General features: G+C 44.8%; 1 protein-coding gene across 6 annotated transcripts in view; it reads left to right on the forward strand.

Annotated features, from left to right (window-relative positions):
• LOC144127771 (heat shock protein beta-1) overlaps positions 1–26,202 on the forward strand; it is a 217,146-nt gene that overhangs the window by 23,896 nt on the left and 167,048 nt on the right. For 3 of the 6 annotated variants that reach the window (XM_077660663.1, XM_077660666.1, XM_077660664.1), the window contains exon 2: positions 16,653–16,932. In XM_077660663.1, coding sequence (XP_077516789.1) covers positions 16,717–16,932 — 216 coding nt within the window. In that variant the 5' untranslated portion in view covers positions 16,653–16,716. The remainder of the gene's footprint in view (positions 1–16,652; positions 16,933–26,202) is intronic. The other 3 variants (XM_077660665.1, XM_077660667.1, XM_077660668.1) reach the window with 1 other exon arrangement.

A 26,202-nucleotide genomic window follows, 5' to 3' on the forward strand; every position in this document is an offset into this window, starting at 1 on the left:
CCATCCTTCTGGGATTCTGCGCTTTTCTTGCTCAGAATTTCCACCACCACTGATTGTGAACTACGCCAAACTATTTATGCGCTTGCACGGCGGTGGTGTTTCCGCCCTTCATTCCTTCGGAGGCAGTATAGTACCCTCTATTTAGGCGGCCGAGCAAGGCCCGGCTTTGTTCCATCTCTGTTCAGATACAATAAGTGGAAGAGAAGGTGCTCTGCAGTGCAGCTGGTGACAGTCCTACAGCTTAGTCGTGTCCGAGTCTTCACCGCTGTCGCAAATATGTTGCGCGGGAGGGAGGAGTGGTCGAGATAGGCTTTTTGTTGCTGCTGCTCGGGGACGCCCTGCGGCGGAAAAGTGCGTTTACACTGTCCGCCACCCGTCGCTGGAAGAGAAGCTGCGTGGGCCTTCCCTACTCCGAGCTGAGCCCTCCGAGCGTGGCCATCTATGGCGCGCACCCGACAGGTTGGCGATTCCTGCAGGCCGCCCAAGGAGCTCCTTGTATGGCAGCCGGCGTGGGCTGTCGTCGGAGGAACCGGCTGCGAGACTCGTGTGCGTGGCCATTGACCAGAATCTTTCACGCAGCTCACTGGGGTGGAGACGCTCGCAGCTAGAGGTGTGCGCCGAGGCATTGGCGCGCCGCCGCCGACTGCCCTCGCTGCACCGCCGCCGCTGCCGTTTTCACTCGGCGCGATTGGCACGGCCTCTAAATATGAATAAATGTATATATTTCCCCGCAAATCTAGATGCATTTGAGATTTTGTTTTGTGTTGTTTAATTCCCTGCCTGAGGCAGATAATCATGTGGAGGAGTTGAGCAATGAAGCAACACAAAACAAATAAAAGCAACCTTGCTCTCCGCGTGTCTGCGCACTCGTATTGTTACCAGACGGCGCAAGGTGGGATTCCGAAACTTCTTCTAAAGCGCAACATGGCGCGGGTGTACTGAGCCGGAGTACCCAGGTTCGAACCCGACAGCGGCGGCCGCGTTTCGATGGAGGTGAAACGCAAAAGGCGTCCCTGTGCTGTGGGATGTCAATGCACGTTAAAGATCCTCAGCTGCTCAGAATTATTCCGGAGCCCTCCACTATGGCGCCTCTTCCTCCTTTCTTCTCTTAGTCTCTCCTTTATCCCTTCCCTTACAGCAGGTGACACCGAGATAAGTGAGACAGTTACTGCGCCATTTCCTTTCCTCAAAACCCATTTTTTTTTTAACGAGGAAAACGGTCTCTGAACATCAGAATCAGGACTTGAGGGTCGTGGGCACTGTGACTGGGGATGGAATCGGCGATATGTCCGAAAACGGCACCAACATCATAACTTAACATCATAACAAGCATCATAACATATCTCAGCTGGAAAAATGTTCGCCGGCTGCAAAAAAAAAAGTATTTTAATTCTTTTTTCTTATTCTCGGAAATGGCCGTTATAAGAAAAGTTACTTTAAACAGATGGTGATTAATATTCAAAAGAAGCGATGTCACAAACTGTCCAGTTGGAAATGTTTGTGTTATAACATCTAGTGATTGGTTGACAGATAAAGGGCTAAGCCAAGCGAAAGTTGGTCATAGAAGAGGTCTATGCTTTTACATAAAGAATAATGTATAAACACAATCTCATTCAGAACAAGTGGAAATACGATTAACATATCGAGTGTCACATGCCTCGGTGCTGGCTTAGCAGTTCTAGACGAATTGGCTTACTCTGACCAATGGAAAAGTTTTACCGAGGCATACCAAAAAAAGAAAACGATTGCGTCTAGTAGACGACGCAGAAAACAAGAAAGGTTCTGCACGTTCGTGGAGCAAGAAATATATAAACACAATCAACATACGCATTTGAGATATGTTCCTAATTTTTTTAAATATGGTGCCTAAAGAAACAAAGATTTAGAGAACATTTTGCATTTCTCTCACCTTTCTACACCTCTGCATTCAGTCCTCTCAGCACTTAGCAAGAAAAGCCCTAAAATTTGAACCAGTTTAGCAAATAAGGCCGTAGGAAAATAGCTTTTTAAATGAGTGGTTTAGCTTTCCATGCCGCTGGCGCCGCTGCCGCCGTCGAAAAATGCCCATGCGCCGCCGCCGCCGCCACCGCTGACTAGAAACGACCGCCACGCCGCCTCTGTTTGAAACCGACGCGGCGCACACCTCTACTTGCAGCTGGGCGCTGTTTGTCTTGGAACGACGCTCGTCTTGTCTCGTTTTCGAAACGGGCCAGCTTTCCTCATTCGTGTCTGGTGCAGCCCCGGCGCGGGTGCTCGCATTGGTTGTGGCGTTTCGTGTGCGCGCTTTTTGCCCAGCGCACGGGCACCCCAGGCAGAATTGAATTGGGTTCCGCTCAGAAGTTGCGCTATATGAAACCAATTCGATATTTCCCATTGTGTAATCTTTGGCAGCACTAAGAAATACCGATTGCAAGCTGGGCATTTGTAGAACCATTGCAGTCACTCCAAGGGACATATGCTCAAGTTGAAAAATGCAGTTGGCTGACACCTTCATCATTTGATTCTATAGCTGGTGGCAAGCAAGGAGTTATTTCATTTTATCGTTCCCTATTTTTGCTTAAAATCTTTGTCGGCTGTAAGGCATGCTGGGTACTCCGACTTCCGGTTCGTTTAGCGAGATGCATGTGTGTAGCGCTTTGCTTGAAATGCGGAATTTATTTATTTATTTATTACAGAATATTGCAGGCCACTGCTTGGCCCAAGCAGGAATGAATTTATATTGTTACATAACCAAAAGAGTAAAATTATACAATATTAGCAGCACATGGATACAAAACATACATATAAACAATATTAGCAGGTAAGTAAAGGATGTAACGTCTCAGAAAGATGAAACGCCTCACCTTATCAAAGGCCTTGCTGAAATCGAAGAAAGCCACGTCCGTTTGCCCTGACATATCAAGCACCTGCACAAATTCGTGCACAGACAAAACAGTCTGAGTAACTGTGGATAACCCCTGCCTAAACCCGGGCTGATTATCAGACAAAAGATTATGACCACTCAGGAACTTCTGCAGGTAGCCGGCTACATTATGCTCCAACATCTTACAGCAACTGCATGTTATGGAACCAGGCCAATAATTTGAAACTGACAATCGATCACCTTTTTTTATATACGTGAACCACGCGTGCTATTTTCCAATCTGAAGGAATTTTTCCACTTGCTAATGACAGTTTAAAGATGTCTAGGAGGCAACCTGCTATTTGTTCTGCATATCGCCTCAAAAATACATTCGGAAGGCCATCGGGTCCAGCGGATATTTTAGTGTCCAGTTTCAAGAGCATCGCCAGGACACCCTCACGAGTTACTTCAATGCTATCCTCTGGTGCAGCCTCTGCTTTTATTTCATATTCATCTAATTCTGAAAACACCTCGCAGAAACTGATTAAAATTCTCAGCTATTTCGGCAGCGTCCGTGATAATCGTGTTGCAAACTTTTATTTTAGTAAGTGCATCTTTGGGTTTACTCAAGTGACGTCAAAATTTCTGCGGATCAGTCTTTAGAAACTCTGCTAAAGCATGCGAAAAATATTTAGTCCTGGCGCAGCTCACTTTTGATAATAGGTCATGTTTGATTTCTTTAAACAGTGGCGTTGATGTCCCCTGCTTCTTACGATATCTCTTAAGCCTACGCTTAATGTGTATAATTCCACGAGTAATCCATGGATGTTTCCGCCTTTTAAATGTTTTTCTGTCTAGAATGTTATTTTTAATGTAATGCCTAAGCACATTAACGAACCATTGCCAAGAGCTTTCTGCATCATCACATGTAATCCCAAGATTTTCTTCAATATAATCAATAATTGCCACATCATCAGCTCTACTAAATTCCTTAACTGTAAAGGCATCAACCTTCCAGGAAAAAGAAATTAACTTATGGTCAGATGGCCGGGTTAAATTGTAACAGTTCCTTCTCTAAATCCTTCAGTAATGAACAGCAGGTCAAGAATTGATGTTTCGCGAGTACATTCAGTAACTATTTGATCAAGACCAAGAGCAAGCATAACATCAAGGATAATATCGCTCATATGCGATAATCCAAAAGACAGATTGTTCCAATTTAATAAAGGCAAATTAAAGTCACCCGTTACAATCACATTCTTGTTTCGTAACAGCAACAATCAATCATACAATTTACTCAAGAAGCTTTCATCAGCATCCGAAGCACGATAAACTGCACACAAATGAAATGCCATTTCGTTCACCTTGATTTTAAAAAAAAGGCTTTCATGCTCAGCAATCTGGCTTTCAACGTCAACATCGACACCTCCTCCTCTAGATCCTTGGTCCCGCCGATATAACTTGATAACCTGGTGGGACTATGTCATCGTCACTGATTTGCTCGTGTAGCAAGGTTTCAGTTATGACACGCATGTGCGGATCCAAAGAGAGCAAACATTCTTCCAGTTTATCTGTTTTGTTCACAATGCTTGTTGCATTAAGAGAAACTAACCGTACATCGGACGTATCTGACCATTAACTTTCAGAAGATGATGTGGTGTTGCATTCTATCAATATTCTAGAGTTTAGAACAGCATCCCATTCATAGTACAGCCCATCAATCTTAAACTTGTCATAAACCAAGGAAACCTTACTTCCAGCCTTTTTTTTCAAGTTTTGCACTTCGCCAAAGATGCGTTTTTCACAACGTTTCCGTGCAGTAGTCATTATCAATTTTAATGTTTTCTCCCTTTTCTCCCTTCAGTTTAGATACATTGCTCCAGACTGCTTGCTTTTCCCTATAGTCCTGAAAGTACATTATGACAGGGCGATTAGAACAACTTTTCCCCAGTCTATGAATTCGAGCTACAGATGAACACTGCACTCCCAATTTAGTAGAAAAGAGATCATCGATAACTTATCTGCGCAAGTCCGACTCTGATTCAATAGGATCTTCTTTTACGCCAAAAACAATTAAATTTGACCTCCGACTTCTATCTTCTAAATCTTCAAGCCTGGCTTGATGCCGTGTAAGTGCATCCTGCACTCCATTCAAAGCTATGCTTATGTTTTCAGTTTCATCTGTTTTCATCTGCAGCTCTCTTATGTTTGCCTCTTATGTTATTTAAGTGATCACCGAAGTTCCCCAGTGCCCTTTCTGTTGCCTCTAAACGAACCCTAATGTCTTTCTCTGCACGGACATCCCCACAGGGGGATGATGGCGAACAGTGCATCACCACGGACCCAAGCACCTGCGCCTAGCCGTGTGTGGCATTGCCGTGTCCGGGGAAAAGGGGATCCTGGTCGTTGAGCCGATGCCGAGCGTTTGGACCTTTAAGGCCCCTTGGCGGAGGCAGCACACCACTTTGGCCCCAGCTTCCTGTAGACGGCACCTCCGGTCTGACCCGGCCGGGGGAAATCGGCAGTCGCCTTTTCCTATCCTCCTCTCCATCTTTCACTTTCCTATCTCTGTCTCACAACTCTCCTATATCCTGCTCGCTTTTTGGTTTTTCCTTTTTTCCTGGGGGTGAGGGTTAACCTTGTGTGACCAAATACCCTGAGTTGCGTCATATTTGGTTACAGTTGAGGTGTACAGCTGGCGTGGGCAGGACTTGTTTTCAAGTTCCTGTCCCGTCCCCTTGTTGGACTCCATGGTGGGTGGCTGGCACCATGACTGAAAAACTTCATTTTTTATGGCTCCCCCCCTTTCAAAACCCGATCGCCGTCTATGTAGCCAGTAAACAAATAGTTAAGGAGAACCTCAAAAACAATGTTAGTTACACCGACTCGCTAAGTTTACTTACAGCTCTCCACTCTAGAAATGCAGTCACTCCTATACTTGGTGATATCATACACAACATAGTAATAGCCACAGCTAAACTACAAAACCTAAAGCTCTGCTGGGTACCATGCCATATTGGAATTAAAGGCAAGGAGAGAGCAGACTTACGCGCTTGCGCGTGACAAGCAAATAAAGAAAGAAAATATTCTGTTAAAAGATTACATTAACTTAATACATCGTAACATAATGCAGAAATGGCAGTCCGCATGGAACAACGAAGTAAAAAACAAACTACAAAATGTCAAACCAGTTATAAGTGAATGGAAGTCCTCTACCCACCAGGAACGTTTTAAGGAAGTTATTATCTGCCTTCTTCGTATAGGACACATGCACCTCAAATACGCTTTCCCGCTGACAAAACATGATCAACTTGTATGCGGAGAATGCGGAGATGAAGTTACGATTAACCACATTTTATTTTCTTGTGCGAAACTAGAAAAACTAAGGAACAAGTACTTTACTAAACTCTATACCGAATGCATTCCTTTTCATCCTGCACTGCTTTTTCGAGATGATGCAATTATTGATATATCGTGTGTTTTTAGCTTTCTTAAAGAAACCGGACTTCTCAGGAGGCTCCAAAATTTTTTACCCACTGGCCTGTTTGTATTTTAGTACGCCTCAAACACTTCCTCATTCTGGAGAAAAGGGCTGAGGTTGCTTTTGTTTTGATTGGTTGGGGGCCTCCAGTCCTTGCCCAGCCAAGGACGGCTGATGAGGTATGAGGTTACCCGACCTCCTTTGCAACTTTTAATGTTCGCCATTTATAAATCTTGATTTTTGTTCTGATTACTAGGTAGCAGGAAATACCTTTTCAAGCTTTCTTTACCGCCATAATTTTTTGTCTTTGTAAAAATCTGGAGAAAAAAATTCCCTATACCTTGAGCTTGGCGCATGATAGCCTTAGATGCTTATGCGCCATTAAACACAACACAACCTAATGTCTTTCTGCCCCTCAATGAGTGTCTGAAGCAATTCATCAACTGTTGGGCCTGGATTCATCTCTATATCTCCACAAATAAGCAGCATACATGAGCAATAGCAGTTATAGGCACAGTTTAGACATGTGCGTGGGCACGGCAAGAGAACAAGAAACCTATCGTCAGATCGTATGGTGCAAACATAACTGACCTGTACCAAGAAAAGACTGAGCATTTTGAGCACCTTGCTCGCAGCGCTTGCGTCGTGCCCACTGAAGACGGACGGGTGTGGTGCCAAATTTATAGGGCCAAGGGTCGATGACGCCGCGGTTGATGATGTCCAATATCCATGCACCTGTGGCGTCCTCACGGTGACGGCGCTGCCAGATGTGCTATCTTTGATGACCAATTCTTCTTTTGTGACTTGATGAAGCTCGGGGATAGTCTGCGAAGGTGCATGCATACTTGACAGCAGCAGGACCTGTACCAGGAAAAGACGTAGCATTTTAAACACCTTGCTCGCAGCGCTTTCGCCGTGCCCACCGAGCCGGGAATTCAGCTCTTCATGCGTTAATACGCGCGAATGAAGCCGTAAAAAAGGTCAGCATGCTGTATGTGCGTGATGTCCGTGCTCGACGTTCCGTATTTGAATTAATGGCAAAAAAGCGTTGCAAGTGCAAATGTTTCGGCTTGCGTCGTCTGTTCGTGTAGAAGTTTAGGATGCTTCATTCACTCGCTAAAAAGTTCTCCTGTTGTTACTATTATCATGCGGCTGCTACATTGATCTCTAACATATGTTAGGGCACATATTTCCGAGAGCTTTCACCTACCAGGCGCTGAATATGTGTACTACCAGCAACCGTAGCCAAGCATTAAGTATACGAGCGCACTGCTGTGCACACTGTAGCAGAGTGGCTGCGACGGCGAAGAGCTTGCATCATGCAAATCCTCGGAGTACTTGCGGTGCTTTTCCTACACCAGCCGCAGTGGCCTAGTGGCTAAGGCACCCAGCTACCGAGTCGGAGGACCCGGGTGAAATCCGGGACGCGGCGGCCGCGTTTTGATGGAGGCCAAGCACGAAAGGCGCCCGTGTGCTGTGCGTTAGAACCCGTTTTAACTAATCCGGAGCCCTTCACTATGGCGTCCCTCATTGGCCATGTATCGCTTCTAGACCTGACACCATACAATTTACATTATTTTGTTATCTTTCTAGTCTTTACAAAGCTTTCATGCGCACTGCATTGGAGCTACAAGGGTTTCTTGCCACGCGGTAGCACCGGAGCTGCCGTTGCCGGCAAGCAAGGTAGACCGCGGTTCACTAGATTCAGAAAGTAAATCAATGTGGCTTCCCATCAAGGCAGAGGAGAGCCTGTAGCCATTTTGCTGTCGTAAACTTAGTGCTCGGAGCCTAATCAAAGAACAACCAGCCAATGTACGGGCAGATGTCCCCAATGGCGGACACCTGATGCTGTTGATGCATGTGTACAGAAATGTGGAAATATAAAACATTGCATGCAAAGTGTTCATGGTAAGGTAGATAAGTAATAGCACAAACAGCTAGGCACAAGATTAGCTTGCCTTGTGTGTTTTTTTAATGAAAACCTCAAGCCAAAGCAAGGCATCAAATCCTGCTACACAGCTTCGCTTCAGGCACCACAACATAAGCAAAGTCAGGCACAATGACAAAACTGAAAGCAGACCGAAGCCAAAAGCAGAACTAACTCTTCACAAAGGCACGTTTACTTTTAAACTGCTAAGTGAGAAAGCTCATCAGCTGTTAATTTGAATTGGAAAAATCTCATGCAGGTAATGACATCTGATATAGCCTTTGTCTTGAAAAAACTTTTGCAGGCACATTTTATACAGCATAGCATGTAATAAATCAGTTTAATGCAGGAGATCTGAGTGACAAATAGTAAATGATGATAAAGAGCATGGTACTAGAGGCTTTTCTAGCACAAACGGAAGCTTGATCTGAGTTGTTTTCAGCATTTTCTACAATTTCCTTTGACTAATTCTTGTGCAATGTTGAAGAAAGACATTCCCACCCAACTTTAGTTTTGGATTGAACACTGCGGCATAGATTGTATGTTAACTGACTTTGGTAAACTGTCCCTAGGGCACTGGTGATGCCAAAAAATCTGGAATGTCTGTGAACACAATGTGTTCCTTGGCGTTTTAAAACTAGCAATTTTATAGCATGTTTATTACTCTTTATGCTCACGGATAATTGACCCGACCGACCACCAGACCAGCCTCTGCCATCCTTGCAGCATTCTACACTTCTTGAAATCACCAATGTCACTCCCAATAAGTCAACCATTCATTGCAATATTCCTATATGCAAGCATGCAATGCATCATACGTTGGCTAGAGACTCAGACATTTATCTACTTCACACGCATATTCACTTCGAACCACTTAGAATTTGCAAACCCATTTGCATAAACAGAAGAGGTTTCTGGAATAATAATTGGTTCGCGATATTGAATTGAATTTTATTTCTGGACATTTATACAAAGCATTGGGTACTGATTAAGCTTTGCTATTTGGAATTTCACAGTTGTGTATTTCCAAGCATCTGGAATCTCCAACAGGAATGTCCAAAGGGCATGCCTGTCTTTGCAAGTGAGTGAATTGGAAGCCCCACCGGGTTCCAATTGGTTGCAAGTATGCAGTTTGAAATTTTCCGAAAGGAAGGTCCAATTGACAGCCAATGAGTGCTTTGACTTTGATCTGTATATTACTCTACATTAGCAGCTTTATTGGCTGAATTATTTTTATCATTTCTACCATTATGGTGGGGATTAAGTTATATCCTTTGATATATACCAGTGGGTTCAGCAAGAGGGTCCCGTGAATGCAGTATATAAGGAAGGGGTCAAATGTTCCCTGTGTGTGATTCAGGTTTGTTTGTATAGTTTCAGCACACGAAAGGCATGCAGTTCTTGGAACTTCAATTCCTTTGTAAGAATGGTGGCACAAGGGAGAGAGTTTTCCTGCATTCGTGGGAGAAAACCCAGTTGGTTCAAATGGAAACCAATTGATTTTTCAACACCACTGGAACCATTTGGATGTGAAACAATTGACTGCAGTAGTTTTTAAACCCACTTGGTTCTTATGGTGTCCAAAAATCAGTTAGTTCCAATTGGAATTATGAGTAGATTTTTTAACACAATATCATTAAGGGTCCTGTTCACCATAGAAACCACCATAGTTGGCTTTGGCTTGTTGAGAAAATCGGGACTGGTGCAAAGGGTCGCGACTACAACGTGACATCAAGCGGGTAACTAAACACCCTACAACGAGAACAGTGATAATGTCACTACACAATTCCTCATTGGTCTACACGGTCATGCCATCATTCCACCACCATTACGTAATTCCTCAGAAGAAATAAAAGCACTTGCGCTGGAAAGGAAAATGGTCGAGCTGGGACTCCAACCCCTGCCTGTTGGGTCAAAGGGTAGCAGGAGCAAGGCAAGCTACCCTTTGACCACTCAGGAACGTCTGTTCTCTGTGTGATAGTTTGTCGGCTCAAAGCGCATAACAGTAGGATTAAAAATTATGTCTAAAACTAAGGTTACCTGTCTGGGGAGAGAAGTCATTTACACTGGACCACGGTTGGGGTAGGATGCAATTGGCAGGCCCTCTCAGGTCATGAATAACAGCTTGCCAGTATGTTTCGTGCAGTGGAGCTGCAGCAGCTACGTTTCAGTGGTAACAGAATGCAAAAAACGTATTTGTGCTGCGCATTGTTATTGCACTTTAAAGAAACCCCTGTTGCTTTGTCTTGTCTACCCTTGTGTTTTGTCCTGTTTTTTTGTGCCTTTTAACATTTTTAACATTAGGAAGGAACCCTTGATCCGTAATTGGTTTTCCTTTATTTTTGCTCACAGTTACTTCATATGTTGCCTCGCATGTCTGAATAAATAATTTTGTTGCTAGTTAGTGCAGCTGTTTATTTTTCTCTGTCCCATCTAAGCACTGCTGCGTCCTTTCAGTCTAGGATGAGAATGGGAAGTTTGCAGGGATGAGGTGGCTGCAGCTAGCACAGTACAGGGAACGCGTACGCATGTGGTCGCAGCTGCTTCAATGTGCACCTCTGTCTCGTTTTTTTGTGTGCTTGGCATACTGAACTATATCAGACAAACCATTCAGCGAGTTTTCATCTTTAGGTAATGGGCCTGCTTGGTGTTTTTACAAATGCAGATCTGCATTAGAACTTTTGAGGCTTTCCTTCAGTCGGCTGCCTCGTAATACTTACTGAAGCAATTTTCAATTCTAATGCAAGCGTCTTATGCGCTGAAAAGACTTGGGTGTAGGTACGTGCCACATTGCAGTTATTGTTATATACCGTATTTACTTGAATCTAGGCCGACCCCGATTCTAAGCCGACCCCCTAAAGTCCAAAACCAACAAAAAAAAAATATTACCTCAAATGTAGGCCGAACAAAAAAGCGAGGACAGCGTTCACCAAATCCAAACAGCATTTATTGAATCAACGTGCAGAGCTCATTCAACGTCGTCGTCGCTGTGTTCCTTGTCATTGTCACCTTCAAACAGTGCACTATCTTCGGTACCGTCAAGCGCATTAGATATGCGTCACTTTTTAAAGGCGTGCACGATCAAAGTACCTGGGATGTCGTCCCACGCTGCAGCTCCCCAGCCCGCCAGCTGCGATAGTGATGCACGTTTGATGCGGCCCGTTGTCGTTAGCATGTGGTCTTTGTCAGTCGACCAGTCCATGTCATATTTCTGCAGACGATCCTTGAAGGGTTTGTTGACGCAGACATCAAGTGGCTGTAACTGGCCCGTCCATCGCCTCTTCTAGGAAGATGCCTGCCGTGTGCACCAAAAACCTGCTGCCCTTACCTTTCACTTTTTCCTCCTTTCCACTTGAGGTAGTAGCTAGCGATCCTTGTGGCGGCCGCTTGCAACATATGCGTGCAGAGGTAGTAGCTAGCGATCCTTGTGGCGGCCGCTTGCAACATATGCGCGCATGCGCACATCACCGCGCGGTCGTGCCGCGCCTGCGCCGTAGCAGACGGCGTCTCTGCGCCAGACGGCGCCTTCCGCGCGTTTTCGACTGTTTAAGCGAACGAAAACAAAAGCGATACGTGCAAAAAACTAAAATTTCATTTCAAGTGGCCAGAACACGACTTCGCTCAAATACAATTGAGCAGACGGGTTGCGCCACGCTTGTCGAGCAGCTAGGGCAGCGCCGCTGGTGCCTGCTACCGCCGCGGCACCTCACCACCCTGACCAGCGCATTGGCGCAGATAGAGAAGTAGCTAGTGCCATCTCTTAACAACCGTCCACAACTTGGGGCACGGTGGCTACAATGGGTGAGTGAGCGACGCCGCAGGCATTTTTCTAGAGGAGGCAATGGCCCGTCATGCCGTCCGGTATGACAGCGAGGTCAGTGTTCGCTTTGGCGAGCGCAGCCTTCACGTTGTCGGTCAAGTGCCCACGGTAAGAGTCGACGACAAGGAGCGAGTTCTTTGTCAAAAGGGCTCCTGGACGCCGTCACCACACAGTCTTAACCCACTCTTCCACCATCGCACCTGTCATTCGCCCGTTCTCATTTCCCCGCACAATGGCATTTCTTGGGAAAGTTTCTCGAGCAGGCGGGCAGTGTCTTCCTTTTAAATATATAAGGAGGGATTATGTCTATCAGCCGTGCAGCACAGCATCACAGTTACGCGCTGCTTCTCGTAGCCCAGAGAGTGCACCTTCACCTCCTTGGCACCCTTTTCATTCACGGTGTACGCCACTGGCATATCAAAATACATAGCCGTCTGGTCGGCATTGCAGATTTGCCCAAGGCAGTAGCCTGCCGCTTCTCTTTCGCAGCACGTAGCGCTGAAAAGCTATTAGCTTTTCTTCGATATCGCTTGGTAGCTTCTGGGGGATTGAAGTGCGACGTCGGAGGCTGAAGCCAAAGCGCTTCATGAATTGATGAAGCCAGCCCCGGCTGGCTTTGAAATCCTTTGGCGTTAGGCCTCGCTCCCTCGAAAGTTCCCTAGCTTTCGCTTGGAGCACTTCTGTTGTCACTGGAAGGGCAGCTGCTCTCTGAGTGCGAACAAAATCGGCCAAAACTGTCTCCACTTCATGGTGACTGCCTTTCTTTGGTCCACTAAATGCCATCCTCGTTGCAGCGCACGCAAAAAGCTGCTGTCGTTGCCCCTCCAATGACGGACGTTTTTCTCGTCGACGCCGAAGTCCCGCCCGGCTTGAAGGTTCGACGATGCCTCTGCGGCTGTCACAACCTTTCGCTTGAAAGCGGCACTGCAGTGGCATCTCCTGCTTCGTGCCATCCCGATGACACCACGCCGCACACAGTCAAAATGGCGACCTCGCTTGTGTACGGTTGGCTACTGGCATGACTAGTAGTGGCTTCGATACTGACTTTCCTTGACTGTGCTAGCTATGCACCATAGGGTTATTTTTTTTACCCTACACTAGTGTAGCCAGTGTAGCATGGGTCCATATTTTTTACCAGTCTAGAAAAAGTGTAGCTCTGCCCACCTACACGAACGTATTTCTTTTACGCGTAGTGTAGCACAATGATAAATACACTGCTTAGGAGGTGTAAGCTAGCAGACGAAAAAGAAGGCACACGTTTCAAGTAGTAGTAGTAGTAAGTGTTTATTAAAAATAATAAAAAAATGGCAGTTAAAAGATTTTTGCTAACCCCGGCATCTGCCATCACTATGGCGGCGGCACCTGAGTTGGGGCAGCAGAAATAAAGGATAGCAGGCAGTATGAAGAAGTGAAAAAGAGGTGAGGGAGCAGCAGGAAAGGACATAGGGAGTGGTCATATATACACAATTTACAAAGGGTAACAATAAAGTTATCCAGCGTTTGTGCGTTTCAGTTGCACAAAGCCATTTTGTGACTAAATGTCGCGAGCGGTTGCAGCGCAGCCTCGCAAGTCTGTGAAGTTCGTCCGCCTGGACGATGGCAGCGTTATGGCGGTGTACCCACGAGACGGACACTGGCAATATTACCTTCTACGAAGATAAAAATGCTCACACGTCTGAATGTGCGTATTTTAGTTTGCCGAACGCTACTTCGCGTTTATGCAAGCCGCGTTCGTTCCGTTGGTATCGGCGCTGAGCGACCCACATGAAAAAATGTATTTTGCTTACATGGTCATCCACGTAGCTGTGTATGTTAGTGCGAAGCTCCCTATGCTTACAGGCGTCTTTCACGTCTGTGTATTAATATGGCGGCGCCTTAAAGCGGTCGGTTAGGCCGCTGGCTGAGAGCCGAGGAACAGCCATTGAAAGTCGCACCCAATATGCCACGGAACGCCGGTTTCAACGTGTCGCAGAACGCTGTTCCCCTATAGTCGCGACAGAAGCATGGATGCTTTGTGTTTCGCACGAGGAACCCGTCGTCGACCCTTCATCCGACGATGAACTTACTGCGCAAGAAATTTAGCGACAGCTACGTGCTCCATGCATCCGCAGAGCAGACGATACAAGTTTGTGTGTTGCGCTCCATTTGAGGGGAAATGAAACTGGCCTTTGCATTTCTCTGCCTTAATAAACGCCACGCAAAAACGTTTTGCAGTATATATTTATTTATTTTATCCTATAATAAATTACGACGACTCAAAATTTCAGAGGTTGTTGTCTGCTCTCGAGGACGACGGCGCTCCGTATTTTGCTATTGGCTGACGCTCGTGCAGACGAGTGCAGTGCCTCACGTCATAGCTCTAGGCCCGTCCTCTACTCGCCTACACGAGCCTGCACAAAGTGTAGCTCAGTGTAGGTTTAAAGAATAGCCCTAGTTTCAATGAAAAACTGGCCCGTTTTTTAAAATCCTCGAATCTAAGCCGACCCTAGAGTTTGGAATCTGATTATTTGAAAAAGAAACTATCGCCCTAGATTTCAATAAATACGGTAGTTGCTGGTACCAAGATACACCATCTCCTTTTTAAAAATAGATAGATTAAAGCAGATTCAAAATGGAATCATTCAGTTTTTAGAGTAATTCTCAGTGCAATTTCATCATTTGTATGCATCTGAGATGTGCACACAGCTCATTTATTTATTTATTTATTTGGTGCCTGCATCGCTTTTTGGCATTACAGCAGGGGGGCACTGTCACATTCACAAATTCACAATCATGCACTTAACGCGTGCATTTGGTACAACATTAATAATATGTGGCGGTAAGGCGTTCCATTCGCGAACTGTACGCAGTAAAAACGAATATCGGAGTACGTCACCTTTAAAAGGAAATCCATAAAGCTTTAAATTGTGGTCGCTTCGCTTTGAGACATAGAAAGGCGGCTTCAAATATTACGTTCAGTCTATACCAGTCTTGGAATAGAAAATATTGTGTAAAAATTTTAATCTCAGATTTCTTCTTCGAGTTTTAAGTTCTGGCCACTGAAGATTCCTTTTGCTTTCTGAGATAACGAGTGTCCTGCCATAATTTCCAAGGACAAAGTGGACTGCCCTATTTTGAATTTTTTCCAATTTATCAATAAGTTTTTGTGTGTGCGGGTCCGAGCACACTGATGCATATTCAAGTACCGTGCGGACGCGAGTGTAATATAGCTATCCTTTGAGATGCTGTGGAAGATGGCTGAAATTTCTTCTTAACAGAAGGTATTCTTGCTAGAATACCAGCAGCTTTCTTTACGATGTAATTAACATGCTTTGACCACCTGAGGTCAGCAGTAAAATAAATGCCTAAATATTCATAATTTTGTTCTTTTTTCAAGGCTGCTTGGTTTATATTGTATATATAAGAATAGTAAGAGCACTTCCTCGAAAAGGTGACGTGCACACATTTTTTAGTATTCAAAGTCATGTCCCAATTATTACACCACACGGCTATCTTGTCTAAGTGATCCTGCAGGCTTTGCACATCAAGTACACTATCTATAATTCTATAAATCACACAGTCGTCTGCGAACATTCTAAATGAAGAAGTAACATCAGCATTAATATCATTTATATATAACAAAAAAAGAAGTGGCCCCAGAACAGAGCCCTGAGGGACGCCCGAAGTGACAGGGCCATAGTTCGAGAAGCGACCACCAACAACTACACACTGCTGTCGTAGAGATAGGTATTCAGAAATCCATGCAATGACTCTTTCGTTCAAATTGTAGCTGCGTAATTTAGAAACCAGGAGATCATGTGCAACAACATGAAATGCCTTCTGGAAGTCCAAAAAAATACAATCAATAACATTCTGTTTATCAATAGCAACTGCAATATCGTATGTAAACTCAACCAGCTGTGTAGAGCAAGACAAACCTTGGCGAAATCCGTACTGAGCAGAGTTAAGTAAATTGTTTAATGAGGTGCGACATAATAGAACTGTAAATTACATGCTCCATTGTCTTGCAAGCTATACTTGTTAGAGACACTGGCCTATAGTTTTGTACCAAATTTCTCGGTCCACTTTTATGGATGGGCACAACGCGAGCCAATTTCCAGTCTTTTGGCAGAGTCCCTTCTTGCAAACTCTTTTGAAATAATCGAGTAAAAATGACAACGTATCAGCACAATTTTTGATAACTGCTGCTGGCAAAGCATCTGGGCCACTTGCAACCGATGGGTTCACATTACGCAATAACTTGCGAGTACCTGCTATGCTAAAGATAACTTCTGGCGTCAGATTAGCACTTGTTGGAATGCCTTATATAGGGTTGTTTCGTAGGAGAGCACGCAGTTAGGCTGGTGATGAGGTGGTTCCTTATTAGCTGGTGAGTGCTGTAAAATACAACTGAGAATGAATTTTTGTATCCCTGAGTTTTTCCCCCATGGAGCTTGCCTGGAATTTTGATGCTCATGGAATTTTGATGCACTGTGCCTTCGATGCTATGAAACTGGCAGTGGATGTTTGCAGTGGCAGACTTGTGCTACTTGCAAGCAAAGTCTGTGCATTGCCTAATGAGGTCTGGTGCCTCTGCATGCAGGGAACAGCAGCAGTGCACCACCTCTGTGCCGCCACCATAAGGCTGTGACCACCAAGAAAGAGAGATGGCCCCTGAGCGCCGAGTGCCCATCCAGAAGTCCGACCTCAGCATCCTGGACAATGAGTTCAGCTCGATCCGTGAGCGCTTTGAGGCCGAGATGCGCAAGATGGAGGAGGAGATGTCGCGCTTCCGCTCACAGCTCATGGATCATGAGCGCGACTTCTTCGCCAAGAGCTCTGCGCCGCTCCAGGTGGGGCCAGGTGGTGCTCCCGGCACCTCCGTGAGTGTGCATGGCATGGCCTCCTCTCTCTCTTCTCTCTGCTGCTGCAGCAACACCTCTGTAGCTTGTTGATGGTCTTGGTGAGGGTTTGTTACCTTTGCCCTGCTCCCAGCCACAGGGGGCTTTGTATGGTGCAACTTCAAGATGCATGTGCGAAGAAAGCTTTTGGGACTAAAATTTCTTTTTTTGTTGAAAAATAACAACTTATCAATGAGTGACGCAATTAACGAGACATCGTCACTTCCTTATCGTGCCAGAACAAACTTGTACAAATATTCTTGTTTTCCCCGAACAATAACTGAGTGGAACCAGCTTCCTTTGAGTGGACTAACAAGTTCTGAGAGGATTGCCAATTTTTTATAAAGACTTTTGAATGTTGTATGTCCAGTTCTGGCAGGAAAAAAAACAAAAACTTGTGTTCAATTTACCTATTTTTTGTTCGAATCATGCATGTGTTGTCTTTGGTTCGTTTATCTTTTAATTTGTGTGCTAAATGTTACCATGTCTTGTATCTCGTTGTATTGCCCCTCCTGCCCAGGCCTACCAAGGCTGGCAGTATTTAAAAAAAAAGATATTATTCAGTGGTGTGCTCTCTTTACCCGTATGGTTACTGCAAGGAAAGGCACTGAGTGGCTTTTAAAGGGGAAAGGAATGGAATATCTGGCAGACAATGTTTTTTTTTTTTTGAAGCAGAATATGTATGCATAACTAGCCATTCCTGGCCAATGACAGTGTGCTGGTGCAAATTTTTTTATTCGTCAAGGATGTCGTAGACGTTACACCAGTAATGGTCCTCTTCGTAACCAAATCGGCACTACTTTCTTTTGGTCTCATTGTGACATCTGCATTGTTTTCTTTCTAGAGCTCACTCGTCTGTGTAAAATGTGACTGTTTTTGTCAGCCTGCCGTGTTTACTCTCATACTGATGTGAGCACTTCTTTTTATTGCCCTGCGGGGCAAACTGCCGATACAAATGTGCTGCCAAGTTTCTGAGAACCAGTAGAAACCATGCCTGGTCGAACAGGCTTTTTCTCTTCAACCTGCCATATGAGAGGTGCGCACCTGCAAGCACCCATAATGAATACTTGTGCACTTTAGAGGCTCTTAGGCTCCTAAATTTGGTAGATTTTTAAAGGGGTTTGTGGCAGTTTTGTCCCACTCTGATTTTGGTAATCATATCTTGCCATCTTGAGATGCAAAGAGAAAATTGCGCGGAAGAGATTTATTTATTTACTTATTTATTTATTTGCAAACCCTCAGGGCCCCCAAGGGCATTACTTGGTGGTCGGAGTGGGGGGAGTGGGGTTGGTGGGGGATGCTCAATACAAAAATCTTCTTAGCACAGGTAAGTACAGAAATAAAATAAACACCAGAAAAAAGAAGTCGAGTGTAACAGAACAAAAAGGAAAAAAAACAGCACTCACTGACAGTGCAATAAAATATTGCCCCCGTAACAATATTAGTGAAATGAGCAAGAAAAACGTGTGTATAACAGCACAACGGCACGAGGCCAACGGAAGAGCAGGGGCGAGATGCAGTGCTAACAACAGCAGATAGTTTGTTCAGAAAGCCATAGCTTATAAAGGCATGGCAACACTGAAAAAAAAGAAAAACGTCAAGGACGGCAACATAAATCCCTCTGAAATCCCCACAAGTCAAAGCGACTATATAAACCAGATTTTCTGTGCACTTCACAAATTTTTCTTGATGTTTTTTCGTGCATACGGGACCAGCTTGACACCTTTTTCGGAACCGTTTCATGCGTGCATATGCTTCTCAATTTCATAGGAGCTGAAAAGACATCTACTCGCGCTCTCTTTCCAATTCTTTTCAAATTATGGGAGATCACGTGTACATAAGGTATCACACACATTTCTCTCTCTGTTACTGTGGTTGACTGTGGAGCCAGCTTTCAACTTTTTTAGCATTGCCTCTGCTACTCAACGAGCCTCTCAACGAGCCTCTCAACCTGACAATAAAAACTGTTGAATGCCCTGTGGGTACATGATTTCTGTAAGGTATTGTTGAAACAAGACTCAACGATGCCCCGTTTTACAAGCTCTGAATGTGCGGAACTGTGCAGAAGGAATGGTTTTTTGCTTCTTGGTTCAAAGAACCGGCACACATGTGGAGGAGTAAAATACACGGTGAAGTCAAGGAATTTTATACAGTCATTAACAGGCACTTCGTATGCCACTTCCAGAGGCACAAGAACTTCAGAAAAAAAGCAGAATGGATAGCAGTAACTTCTGCAGCAAAACTTGTCGAGTCACATTTAATTAAAACCAGATAGTCACCTACAAACCGGAACACATGAACAGATATCATGTCTGACCAATGTTCGTGTTGGACAGGGAAAATTTCGCTGCATCACTTTTGCCCTTTTTTTTTATGCCACAAAACAAAAAGCCCGCACCCTTCACGCAATGCTAAATAAAAAGGAAAAAATTACATAGTGCCTTTGAGATTAGAATTACGAGTGAAGCGCTGATTGAAAAACAACTAAAATTGTTGATAGGGGCAACACTATGTGGTAATGAATTCCAATGTGCCATTAATGGTACAAGAGGTGAATTCCAGTATCCCAGAGTGTGAGTGAACACTGGCTTTTCTTTGTAAGTGTGGTCTGTCCTAGTCGAGATGTGATGGTCTGGAAAAATATGCCAACGAGAAAGTGTGCTGTAAAGGCAAGAAACAAGGAAAAAAATGCATGGTGAGGCAGTGCTATGGGATGTTGACATCGAGCCTTCTCCTGACACTGGAGGAGGTAGGGAATTTTTGCTTGCAAAAGCTTTTCACCCACATGGGTGACAGAAACCAACTGGGTGAGGGCATGGCACAGAGAAACATAGACCACCGCACTGGACAAGAAGCACTGTTCCTGAACTGAAATTGCAATCCCTGCTCACTTTGGAAGAGCTAGTGTGACCATGAGATGAAGCAGTGGAATGTTGGCATCCCAAGAGGCACTGTTAAGAGCACACCTGCGGGCTTTGTAGAGCTGCTGGACACCGCACTAGAAGACAACACTGGTAGCTGCTTTTGCATGCACAAAGTACGTGTGCAGGTGCCACACCTTTTCCTTTCATTATTTTATTTTGCATTGAAAAAAATTAATCGCTGAGGACAGTTTTGTTCCAGTGAATTGGCACATTTTAAGAAGCTGAATAAAGTAATTTAGAAGAGAAGGAAGTTAGGTAAGATGGTTATAATGTGTAGTTGAAAAAAGTCACCTTGTCAGGTGTTAGAAAAGACCTAAAGCACTGAAATAGATTGTCGTTCGAACCTGACTGAGGAGGATAAAAAAAATCAAATTCCCCATCTGTCAACCCTGCCCAAGTTTGACTGATGTACAGTTAGCCCTATTAATGCTTATGTGGAAGGCTTCTACCAGTTCACAGACTACCTGGTCACGATGATTGAAAAGAAAAGTCACTCAGGCAGACAATGATGGATATGATCTTTTTATCATTGCTACCATGACTATTTATTCAAGTAACGATTGCTGCTTTTGGGTTTTTGGTTCCTATTTATACCTGCTGCTGTTTCTAAGTTTCAGTTGCGAGTTAGCACTTGTCTCTATTTCTTTGTCCATTTGTCTTTTTATGCGCTTTTTGAACCTTGCAAGTTAATAAAGTGCTTCTGCAGTGGCAAAATTTTCCGCATTGAATGCATGGTAGATGTACACTGTTGGGGCATTCCCAAAGCTTGTTAATCCTGATTGATTTGCTTTAGTGTGAAATTGTACGTGATGATTAACGAAAAGTGAACAGAATTATTCCTGCATCAATTTATTGAAATTCTAGCGTTTTCAGGATCGTAGCTGTGCACCGCACTCATTTCCATCCTTCCCTCATGCCTCCTTTTCTCTTTCTGCCGTTGTCCCTTTTCTTGTGTGTTGTGCATATGGGAGCAGGACGTGGTTGATGGCAGCAGTTTGAGGCCACAGATGGTGCACATGCCTTGCAGAGACTTGTGTGAGGTCTGTCAAAATAAATGCCCCTGAGCCAGCCTTCAGCAGGTGGCTTGAGGCAGGGAAATGTGCTCAGAATGAAGAAACTAGAGATGCAGCACCTGTTGGCACTCAGACTTGCCACGAGGGAAGGAATGACGAAGGGAGAGAAAGAATGAAGCGAGAAAGATGTCTGTGGCTCCGGAGCACATATTTTCTAGCGCTTAGTGAACACAAGGGACAAGAACACAAATACACAGGACTAGCGTACGTCCTGTGTATTTGTGTTCTTGTCCCTTGTGTTCACTAAGCGCTAGAAAATATGAGTTCAAACAATATCCAACTAGCCCAAGTTTCTGCTCCGGAGCAGTTTGTACACACAGCATAAAGTTTACTCGCACCATCATCTCAGTGCATCCGCGTGTTAGCATAGACCGTGGTCTTGGCACATATGCGAAGATATATGCCACGATAGACTGGTTGCATAAATGCTAGCAATGCTATAAAAAGCTGCAGCCATTGTGCAGGACAGCGAGCATAAGCGAGTCTGGCCGCTGTGTACTTATCCCGCGTCAGATTGTCTCTTGTCTCGCAAACTGCAGCTGCTGTGTCGGTTATACCTTCTAGCAGAGAGAGCGATGTCACAGTCTCTTATTTCTCCCATTACGGGATGGCAGGTCGTAGCTGCAGCTTCCCCGTAGAATCATGTGCTAGTGTGGCTGCAGACACGAGCGAGAGCAGATGAAGCTTTATTCCATAGGCAGTCACTGTGTGCCGCTCGCAAGCCAGCGCCTCTAATGCCATGCTGATTCACTCTTTGAAAATGCAGTGCGCATGCGAGTAAACTTTATGCTGTGTGCACAAATTGCTCCCGAGCCACAGAAATCTTTCTCGCTTCATTCTTTCACTCCCTTCGTCATTCCTTCCCTCGTGGCAAGTCTGAGTGTCGTTCGCTTTCTAGTTCCTTGTTTTTACGCCATTTTCTGTCCTTAAAAATGTGCAAACTTGTCCTAATTTTTGTCTAACTGTAATTAGCATGCGGCATTTTCTTAAGTAACATCTATCAGCAAAATCTCAAAACTGTATTTGTGGCACCTAGTCAAGTGAAAAATCTAAAGCGTGTAAAACACCTGATCGACAGCTCAGTGAAAGCATCCATAAACATGTAATCTTTATTTGCAACAATTCTCTCGTCTTCCTGAAAGCACCAGGCTTTCGCAGTAAGGAGAAAAATGCGCCACTGTACTCCGTAATTGTTGCGGTGGACGACACGGCACAATCGTCGACGAGACGTCCAACTGCCCGGCCAGAAAGCTTGCTTATTGCTGTAGTGCTGTCCTTTTAGCTGGTGGCGTCCTTGCAGCCTTAAATGAAAACACTGATGGCACGGCAGCTTGGTGCAATTGTCTAACTATTCTCAACATTAGCGACGAAGTTAAGCAAGCACATTCTGGTCGCTTTTGACGCATTAAAAAGTGTTTTTTATTCCTTCTGATGGCCACAATCAACTTCTTGTAAATGTCTGGACCCTTTGGGAATCCGCGGCAGGAGACCTGAAAACAAAATGAATTATACAATGCGCTTTGCCATGGTTTAAAAATGCGGAGTGCCCACACATCTCATTTTTGCCTCAGTGGCATTTGTCATGTAACACATGGAAAGCTATTCTGCTCAAAATGGTTTAGGAGCAGCCTAGTGGCAATGAATCCTGCCCAGAAGCTTGATCTCAACATCACGGACACCACTCCACTGCGTCGAGCTGTGAGGGAGGGCAACCAGATATGGGAATGGCTTCGTTGCTTGTACAGCAAACCAACATTGCATCATTTCTGATGCCCCACCCCCGTCCCCCTCCAATTTCAATTTACAACACGCTCCAACCTTTAAACCCATTGCTTAGCCCAGCTTTAACATATGTAAACAGTAACTATTTGCACACTAATAAATACTTTGCATCGCCATGCACCTCTTCTTCAAATGTGCCGCAAGTCATTCACTGCAGCATCTTCATATGAAGTCTATGTTGTTTCAGCTACGATGGTTGATGTTTGAAACAGTCTCCTCAGTTCAATTCGGTTTCACTGGCCGCCTGCATCCAGTTGCAATCAGCGCTTGCTTTTATCGTTGCGCATGTTTCATCGGCGTCAACGACAATTGCGGTGAGGCGTGCACACAGTCTAAATGCGGTAGATAATCTGAGCTCCCATCTTTGAGGCACATGAGCCATGAAAGCTGGGGTTCAGATTTGTCAAAGCGTGCACAGCAGTTCACTGACATGGTGTCCGGTCATTAACTGGAGCCGACTGATCCAAAACAAGCACTAAAGTCGAGAAAACACGAACGCGCTCAGCCCGTTCCTGCACAATGGCGGCTGCAACAAGCTTTGCGTAGCTGGGCATAGATGGCGCTGCTATGGAAGTGATTTTGGAACTAGTCTATTGTGTCATGGGTCTGGAAGTATGTCGCAATTCTTACAGGTGCGCTAGAACGTCGTCAGGATAGGCTTACTGTGCCACCTTTTGGCTGTCGTCATTTTTAGACTGTTTCTTCAAGGGCCGACTGAGAAAACAAATTTTTCATGCTTCATTATGTAATCGGGCTCTCTAACTGCAAGACCATGGCTTTTTATTGGGTCCACGAGCTCTGGTAGCATGCAGTGCATGTAAAGTCAGACGGTGCACCATCTCGTCCTTCCAAAAGATTTGGCTTCTGGAGATTGACTCAATGCTGATGCCTTTTATGTCCACCACATAAGCATGCGCTTCTCATTGCGAGTTAGATGACCTTATACTTGCCAATAGTTAGGACTGGAGTTCAGGATCTGTCCTATCCTCATTTTCCATACTGCCTGTTACGTTTGGCACAGACTCCTTCTAACAGAGTAATATCCTCGCTGGAAATTGATGGGAATTTCATAAGAATGTTCTCACCTGTGTTACCGTCCGTAGTTGAACCAAGAAAGGGCTGTTCTTGGAACAGGCCGCAGTCTCTTACCACAATGTTGCACTCGTTTTCAAGTTGCTTCAGTGAAACGCACTCATTGTCCTTTCAGTACTTGATGGCTTTGGAAGCGATTTCCTTGTGTAAGATGTTGCCAACTATCTGCCCACAACCTGCGATTAGTTTCGTTTTACAAATAGCGCCAAGAGTTAATGCCATAAGCCTCTTCTGCTTCTCCTGCTTCCACAGAATGACTCCACTGTCAGCACTGCCAGCTGTGCACTTAATCTGGTTAATCCCCAACTCAAAGAACGCTTGAGAACCAGATCGCGTCTTCACTCCTGAGGCTGGTGTGGGCAGAGACCACGTGTGCATCTGCATGGCATAGACGCTGTAGTCAGATACAGCTCACGAAGGAAGCAGCAAATGGCTTTCGAGGAGACCCCGCAATTAATGGGTGCTGGCCGATTTTCATGATATGACGAGTAATCTTTGGTGAATACCCTGTCTATCTAGTGTCACAGGATTCACCTCGACTTGCTCTCTTTAACCCTGCCTGCCGGACTAGTGCGATGTGCTCTCTTAGCACAATGATCTTTCTTAGAAATGTGATGTGGTAGCTACTGTCACATTCTTGAAAGCGCGGCTTCTGACAATATGTGACGTTGCAGGAAGCCTCTCACACTAAGCGGCATGGGACGAGGTTTCTCTAGGGTTGACAGTACCTCTGGATCTCGAACAGGTCCACTTTACGTGCGTGGGAGAACTAATACTTCCTTGTGTCACGGTGGGATTTACGTACCTGGAGAGTAGAGTTTACCTCTTTTTGATGGTGTGGAAGTGGTGCCATTGTAGACAGGAAAAGGGGACAAATTTAGTTGCGTTGCAGCTGGTGAGCCCTCCTCAGGATTGTAGCAACTTGTTGCAGTTGGGCTTTTTGCTGGATGGTGAGAGTTGGGCTAGAGTAAACTCTATTTCATTTCATTTCATTTTATTACCTTAAAGGTCCCAAAAGATGGGTGTTACATAAGGGGTGGCAACAATTAAAAGCACAGATTCACAATAACAGGAAAGTTTTTACATTTTCAGCGAAAAGACTTGGGCAAGTGATGATGGCAACGTTGTTTGGAAGGCCGTTCCAGTCTGCGGCTGCACGAGGAAAGAAGGAATTAGAAAAAGTGACAGTGCGTGAGCGTGGTGGCAACAATTAAAAGCACAGATTGACAATAACAGGAAAGTTTTTACATTTTCAGCGAAAAGACTTGGGCAAGTGATGATGGCAACGTTGTTTGGAAGGCCGTTCCAGTCTGCGGCTGCACGAGGAAAGAAGGAATTAGAAAAAGTGACAGTGCGTGAGCGTGGACGCGCAGCTTGTAGGTGATGGCTGGTGCGATGAGATATGCGTGCAGGGGGAAGAATATAAGGTGCTATGTGCATACGGCTGTGGAAGAATTTGTGAAATAAAGACAGGCTGGCAATGCGATGGCGGAGCGATAAGGGTGATAATCCGGATGTTGTTTTTAAGGAGGAAACGCTGATGTCATAAGAGTACGATGAATGAATGTAGCGAGCAGCGCGATTTTGAACAGATTCGAGGGCATTGATGAGGTAAGCTTGATGAGGATTCCAAATGGGCGATGCAAATTCTAGTTTGGACCTGACGTATGATTTGTAAGCTAATAACTTGACATGTTTTGGAGCATGGTGAAGATGGTGCTTGAGGAAACCTAGCGTCTTGTTTGCTTACGTTAGTTACGTTGCTTACGTTATGTTAGTAACATGCAAGCTCCAAGAAAGATCGCTAGAAATTGTTATGCCTAGGTACTTGTATGACTGAACTAGTTGTACGGGAACTTCTGATATTTCATAAGAGAAAATTAGAGGATTACGGCGGCGGCTGATGGACAAAAGATTATATTTACGTGGGTTAAGTTCCATTAGCCACTTATTACACCACTCCTGAACAGCATTGAGATCATTTTGAAGAGAAGATTGGTCAGCTGGTGGAGAGAATAGCACAATAAAGTACACAGTCGTCAGCGAACATGCGTATGTTAGATGTTACGTTTGAAGGCAGATCATTAATGTACACGAGAAACAGTAGTGGGCCAAACACAGATCCCTGTGGAACGCCCGACGTTACTAGGAGTGAGTTAGAGTTCTTATTGTTAACGGAGACAAACTGCGAACGATTAGTTAAAAACTCTTCAATCCACTTCAAAATATGGGGGTGCAAATTTAATTGGGAAAGTTTTATCAGGAGGCGTTTATGGGGTACTTTATCAAAGGCTTTTGCAAAATCTAAAAATACGATGTCAGTCTGTAGATTACAATCAAGATTAGCATGCAGATCGTGAATGAACGTAGCAAGTTGGGTC

The sequence above is a fragment of the Amblyomma americanum genome, chromosome 4 (genome assembly GCF_052857255.1).
Source record: "Amblyomma americanum isolate KBUSLIRL-KWMA chromosome 4, ASM5285725v1, whole genome shotgun sequence".
Classification (NCBI taxonomy): Eukaryota; Metazoa; Arthropoda; class Arachnida; order Ixodida; family Ixodidae; genus Amblyomma; species Amblyomma americanum.